Here is a 6960-nt window from a genome sequence, read left to right on the forward strand (position 1 = left end):
CAACATAAAATCACATACATTTAAAGGGACCGTTCACCTCAAAAAGTACATATTTTACAGTACATATTCAGACTTCCGCCTGGGTTCCTTCACTGTATGTCATCCCACACTCTATCCCGATTTCTTGTGCTCATTTCAGCTCTCCTATCCATTAAAGGTATAAAAGCCCAATAACATATTAAAAGAAAACTAAAGAAAACGTTGAGTTTTTTTTTTTGGCGTTTTGATCACCACAAGCAGAGTGCCATCTAGTTCCGTTTTGTGACAAGGACGACGTCTCATACAGCTGATATTCCCCAATAAATAGCACAGACAGTTAAGGGAACAAAAATTTATTTGGGATTTTAATGCTTCCAAGTATAAACCATAGCATTTTCTTTATTGATCTCAGTGTTTAAGTAAGCCATTACTATTGTTTCCACTCCAATGACTTCATTATGTGCACAATACAATAAACAGTCAAAATTACACTAATTGCATTTTCATGATAATTAAATGTAATGTTGAGCTATAGGCTTATTTTTTATCAGTTTACAGATTTCACTTTAACATAACATTAGCAGTATTTATGCCAGACACAAACTACTACCACTGAGTATAGATCCTTAATCTTGTCAGTATCCAACAGTGTTTGGAAAACACCTGCTGTATACTCTGTCACTGTATGTACCTCACATTACAGACTGCTGGTGTGCTTCATCTATTGAGTTTCTACAGTGTCTGTCTCTGGTTAACAGTTGTGATCTGTGAGAGGACTTCCGTCGAACATCTCCACATGACTGGCCGAGTCACTCATGCTGTCAATCCCAGAGGTGCCATCGGAGTTCACAACTCCACTTCTCAGCCATTCAGACACCTTTTTGCGTGCTCTTTGATAGCAGAATGTGTCGACTTCCGAGGGAGCATCTCCGCTCACTGAAAACAGAAGTTGAATGGTGTAATTTATAACAATAATGCGCATATGCAACATTTTAAATTAAATTTCCATGAAGTCAAAATCTATGTGACTGAAGGTGCCCTAGTAGCTCATTTGGTTCAGCATGTACCACGTGTGCTGACTTCAGCAGTCCTATCTAATAAAGACATAAAAGGCCCAAAAACAATTGAATATAAATTAAAAATCTATTTTAAAAGAAACTGTGCAGTTTTATCACACAGATTACATTAAAATGGTTGATGACTCACCCTGCACTTTGGGTGTTACTAATCTTGCGCCCAATCAAATGCTTTCGAATTTATGACAAGACAGAATATGGAAGGTGTTTCTGGGGGCTGGGCATCACTGGATAAAAGCACAACTTTGCGGAGAAAATATTTTCTGGTTTTCTCTCTGATGTCCTCTGGCTGCTGAATGGACATTAATGCTAACTTTAGCAGCTTACTTGATAAAGTAGCTAATTGTGACTATTGTTCATTATCAGAGGGCAACAATCAACAACCGGGCTCAGCAGCTTTCTAGAGGACACGACCGATCACTGTGACAAACACAGCCTCCCAGACCAACAGGGAATACAGCACAGAGGTCGTACCAAGGTGGTGTTCTTACTGGGTTTGACTCCCAGCTCAGCTTGGCTAACTGAGATAACGGGATTGATTAGCCCCTGGTTAGCTAATTGCAATTAGCTCAGTTGGCCCTAGAGTCCTGGAAGCCAAGCCAAGTTGGTACTGCAGTCCATTCCCTGTCATCAAACTGCCGTCAGTGGGTCTTTGAGGCTGTTTTGGACCTGGTCTTGCCATGTTCACTGGGAGCTCTTAGCCTGGGAAGAGTCAGAGCTGATATGACCACTGTCCTTCCTAGCTTTACATCCATGAACTGCTTGGCGGGAGGGGCGTAACACACATTCAGCACTATTGGCTGCTGCTATAAACACCAACCAATGTCTGCAATAAATCTGCCCCTACCTGCCTGTTTTACAACATACACATAACCATTAAGCACTCCACTAGCTGTTTCATGGGAACTTAAGGTATTAATAAGGTTTCACTCATTTAATGTATTAATGTCAAACTCACTGCTTGGAATGAAAGCTCCATCGATGCTCGCTCCCATCTTCACAGGTGGGGCAGTTAGTTCCATGGGTTCTTGTGCTATGGCTTTCAACATCCGGTCTATTAGCTCCTGTTGCCTCCTGTTCCACTCCTCTTCTGTCAGCATGAGCTTCTGCTTTTTGTCTTCAGTGGTGAAGTAGTGGCCCTCGTTTCGTGTTATCATGTCATTCATTTTAAGGAACAGTGGAAGGCCATTATAAAAACGACTGCATGAGATAGCGTGGTATCTGTTTCCACACTTTTCCACGACCCACTTCAGGTCTTTGCCTTCTGCAGCGATGTACTCCTCGACAGATCTGTCACTGAGCCAGTCAGCCCAGGTGAACAGCACCATGCAGTGTCTCCAGACTCTCTCACCGAATGGCATCAAGAGCTCGACCAGTATTTTGCGGTCTTTCTCAGTAAAGGTTTTGGACATGGGAATAACCAGGAGAAAAGCATGAGGGCCTGGAGAACACAGGGAGACGCTGCGCAAAACTTCACTTTTGAGCCAGTCAGGTGTCGTCATGTCTGTCAGCCATCCTGGTGCCTCAACAACTGAGATATTTATTCCAGAAACATTTCTCTGATGTTTTACACACATTGTGGTTCTTCTCTGATGTTGGAATTCCTACACAGAAGTAACAGAACAAAAACCAAAAGATTATAGTAGTCATAACAGACTTGACAAATCAAAACTGTTCTCCCAAATCCTGTTCCTGGAATATTTTAGTTTGGACAGTATATACTGGGTTACCTTCTTCATCATGTGTGCTTCAAATAGCTCTTCAAAAAGGAGCCCGTTTGCAGCCATGCTCTTCCCTGACTGTTTGCTGCCAACAAGCACGATCCTCATGTCAGTGATTTCCTTCCTCTCTCCTGGAAAAAAGTTTTTCATCATAAAAAAGTAATAATTACTACATTAATCATGAATTATATTATATAAGCACACCCCCAATTCCAAAAATGTTACAATCCTGTGTAAAACATAAATAAAAACAGAATGCAATTATTTGCAAATAATTTTTGACATTTTTGTATTCAATTTAATACAGATATTTAATGTTCAAACTGTTAAACCTGATTTTTTTTGGTAAATTTATACCAATTCTAAATTCTGAAGTCTGTAAATAGACTTGGCTACCTCTCAGGGTCACACATTTTGTGCATTTTCCTTATTTACTGTGATATGGTACCATTTTGATTACCTCTAAACAGCTCTTGCAGTATTCTTGCTTGTCTTTGAGACGTCTGCTGAATCCATTTAGCCGTCTTGTCTCCAGTCACTTTCCTTGCCTCCATCTGCTCTGCACGGCCCAGGTCAACTTCATAGTAAGGGTCTTTGCTTCCTGCCCACATCTCTTCAATCTTCTCGAGGAGCTCTGTTACCTGCACCACATTGCCATAGTTCATGTTGTCCAAGACATGGTACGTGTTCCCGCACTTCTCCGTGAGCCACTGCAGACCTTTTTCACTCTCTATGCGCTCTTCCACAGTCTTCACTCCCAGCCAGTCACCTCGTGTGAACAGAACGATCGTGTGCTCCCAGACTTTATCCGTGAACAGACTCATGTGCTCCTGAACCGCTCTCTGGTATGATGCATTGAATGCAGATGCCAAGCCAACCACCAGGAGAACAGCGTGGGGTCCTGGAGGGCACAGATGCACGCTGTTCTCTATTTCAAGTTTATCCATTTCACAGGTGTCCTGGAGGGTTTGGTTGTAGAGCCAGCCAGGAGAATCTACCACTGTGAGCTGCCTGCCTGCCACAATGCCGTAGCTCATCTTACAGTACTTTGTTGTTCTTTTGTGGTTAACAGCAAATGCCTTTTTTCTCAGGATGGTGTTGCCTGCTGAGCTCTTTGCTGACCACTGTGCCCCGATCATCACTAATCTTAAATGTTTTGGTGGGGTTTTGCCACCTAAATAGAAAGAGAAAATATTTTTTTCAGTAATAGTAGGAGTATTGACAGTGTAAACTAACTGGATTTCTGTGTTGCTATGATTAGCGGTTGCGGTAACAGTGTATCATTAGAAGATTAATATCGACATCAGTATCAGCATAAAAAGATTGGACATAGTTGTATGCATGACACAATAATGAAGATTTCATTAATTAATTCATATAAAAGCTCTTGTACAAATCAGCATGGTTAAGAAATAAGCACTGAAATGTGACTTACCCTCAATCAGTGCTTTGAGTTTCTCTCTCTTTCTCTGCACTTCAGCAAACCTCTGTGATGCTCTCGCAACCATTGCCGCCATCTTCTCTTTCAGAGCGTTCCCATCAGCACTATCAACAGAATAGTGGCCACCAGCATTTTCTGCAACCATTGCTTCTATTTTCTTGAAAAGCGCTATCACTTGAGCGCTATCCCGCTTGTTGCTAACATTGAGGATATGCTTTCGGTTTCCACATTGTTCAAGAATCCACTGCAGCTCTGGCCATATACTGATTCTGTATTCTAACTGTTGTTCACTACATGGAGTATTTGCTGTAAACAGCACAACGGTGTGCTGAAACACTCCTTCATGGAAAAGTTGCAGGTGCTCTTCTAGAGATTGTTTGAAGACCTGAGGAAACATCATACCAACAGGAATGACTAGAAGAAAAGCGTGAGGCCCCGGGGCACACAGATGGACACTGTTCTGGATCTCTAGCTGATCCAGCTCTGGGGTGTTTTGGCGTGGGTAGTGCCACCACCAGCCAGGAGTATCAACCACAGTGACCTGTCTGCCGTGTACCTCCTGCTGCCTCACAGCACTCTGGGCAGTTCTTCTGTTGGTCTCAAAAACACTTTTACCCAGTATGATGTTGCCAGTTGCACTCTTGTTACTGGGTTTACCGGTCAATTCTCTCCCACCAATCAGTACAATCCTCAACTCTGGAGAGTGGTGAGTTTGTCCTGTAAGAGAGATGCGGTATTCTTTATACAAGTGCTTCATATAAAACTAGAACTGTGTCCAGAACCCACATATGCTGGCTAAGTAATTTAATCAATAATAATTATACACTGTAAAATATCATACAGGAATTTAGTAGAATCAGCTAACCTTTTCTGATTAACTTAACTTTACATACAAGTTTCATTTATGTATGTATTTATATTTGTATTATGTATTCATATATTATTTATTTTGGCGTGAGATGATGAGTTGAATGAATGTATGTACTGTACAGAGTTCTATAAACTCATTAAATTAAAATGTCTAAAAAAAAATGATCAGCATACTAACAGAAAATCTGTGAAGGCCCCATTAACGCTGAAAATTATAGATTTTGGAGCGACATATGCTGCCATCCAGATCGTCCGTCTTTTTCAGAACTTCAGTAATTTGTGTCCTCAGTTCCCAAATGCTTACTGAGTGTTATTAAAAGAAAAGGTGATGTAACACAGCAGTAAACATGCCCCGTCCAAACTTTTTGAGAATGCACTGTAGGCAACAAATTCAGAATGAGTGTATATTTACAAAAAAACAATAGTCTGTTTAAAAGTTAAACAGATTGAAGATTAAATGTCTTGTTTTTGTACTGTATTTGATTGAATATCGGTCAGGTTTTTGCAAATCATAATTTATACAAAAGATGTTAAATACAAATTTACCTCCACCAGTCTTTTCAAATTCAGTCAGTTTTAAGGCTGTGCAGACACTTCTTTTTAGGTTAAACCAAACAATTTATTTTAAAAGTTCATATAGTTATAGTGAGGTATACCTAAGAAACTGGAATCTCAAAAACAATATCATCACTATAGTGTGCCCACATTACATCTGTCAGGAATGCTGTTGTGACTTTTCATGTGGATATTCAGTCAGTGCTAAGCGCATATTTAGTCAACTGATGCAATAATTCGCTTATTTTGACAGAGAAATCTGAGATCTCCTGCAAAATCTGTTGTTCTGCAGAGTATTTCAGGTTGGATTTCTAGTCTCTACCTCTGGGTGCCTAGTGGGAATGGTATATGAATACTTTTGTCACCTAACACCTAACAGGTATGTTTTGGCCAACAAAGCAATGGGTGTAGTCTGTTGAATACATTTACTGTCAACACTGACTGGACATGCACATGAAAAGTGGTGAATTTTCCCTTTAAATGCCTGCTTAAAGCCTCACAATGCAGTGACCTAGTTTCCACAGACTTACAGCAACATATAAATACCATGAATTGTCTACTTCTCAGGAAAGAGAACAGTTTACAGTTACAGTTTACCGTTTATCATGTATGTTTTTGCACATTTTATCCTGTTAATTTTAATTATGGTCAGGTGAAATACCTAATATTTATTTGTTCAGTTGTTTTAACCTGAATTCAGCAGCCTAGCAGAAACAATTTATAGGCCCAAATGAATTGCCCCTGTTAATTATACTGACTTACAAATGAAATAAACACTATTCTATTCACCTGGCTGCCCTGCTGAACCAGTAGTATAAGACTGCCATGAGTGCATCTTTGGCTAAAATTTATGAAAAGGAGTCAACTTACCAGAGGTGGACACACCTTGCACATTGACCATCATTTCCATTGTTTTTTCTATCAGGTAACTCAGTTTATAATAAGAAATAAACTGACTAAAAAGGCCAAATCAACAGCATTCTCTAGCGACATCTGACAAACCGTTTGTACACAGGGAAGTTCATCTGGAATGAAAGTCACAAAAACAGGAAGGGCAACTTTCAAAGCACACCCCACTCTGTTTTACACGGAGGAAACCAATACCGAGCATAGTGGAAGAACATACCTCATATGTTCCAATACTGTGCATGTTACTTTGAACCTTACCTGTGTAAATGTTTTCTCAAGTGTTTGGAAGCTGGTGCTTGTAGAGAATACAGAATTATGGAAAAAGTAATACAGCTAGGGCACTAATACATTGTTGTTGTAATCTCTTATTTGACAGGAATAAGCAACAATAATAAACATAAATATATTG

General features: G+C 40.1%; 1 protein-coding gene across 1 annotated transcript; it reads right to left on the reverse strand.

Annotated features, from left to right (window-relative positions):
* Positions 1-647: 647 nt before the first annotated feature.
* LOC146309620 (GTPase IMAP family member 8-like) lies at positions 648-6707 on the reverse strand. The gene is made up of 6 exons (XM_084744326.1): positions 6513-6707; positions 4212-4934; positions 3237-3950; positions 2786-2907; positions 2014-2659; positions 648-915 (listed from the first exon to the last, which is right to left on the reverse strand). Exons 1-6 carry the CDS (start codon positions 6550-6552, stop codon positions 731-733), a joined length of 2430 nt encoding a protein of 809 aa, XP_084600452.1. The 5' UTR covers positions 6553-6707; the 3' UTR covers positions 648-730.
* Between the last annotated feature and the right edge of the window lie 253 nt (positions 6708-6960).

This window comes from Lutjanus erythropterus, chromosome 19, assembly GCF_056507025.1.
Source record: "Lutjanus erythropterus isolate fLutEry1 chromosome 19, fLutEry1.hap2, whole genome shotgun sequence".
Classification (NCBI taxonomy): Eukaryota; Metazoa; Chordata; class Actinopteri; order Lutjaniformes; family Lutjanidae; genus Lutjanus; species Lutjanus erythropterus.

What these genes read in the sequence shown, in the direction of transcription:
- LOC146309620 (XM_084744326.1), bottom strand. Translation starts at nt 6,552, where the DNA reads ATGGAAATGATGGTCAATGTGCAAGGTGTGTCCACCTCTG. An exon ending in ACTCAAAGCACTGATTGAGG is followed by an intron (nt 3,951 to 4,211) that starts GTAAGTCACATT and finishes CTTTCTATTTAG; the next exon opens with GTGGCAAAACCCCACCAAAA. An exon ending in TGGAGCTTTCATTCCAAGCA is followed by an intron (nt 916 to 2,013) that starts GTGAGTTTGACA and finishes TTCTGTTTTCAG; the next exon opens with TGAGCGGAGATGCTCCCTCG.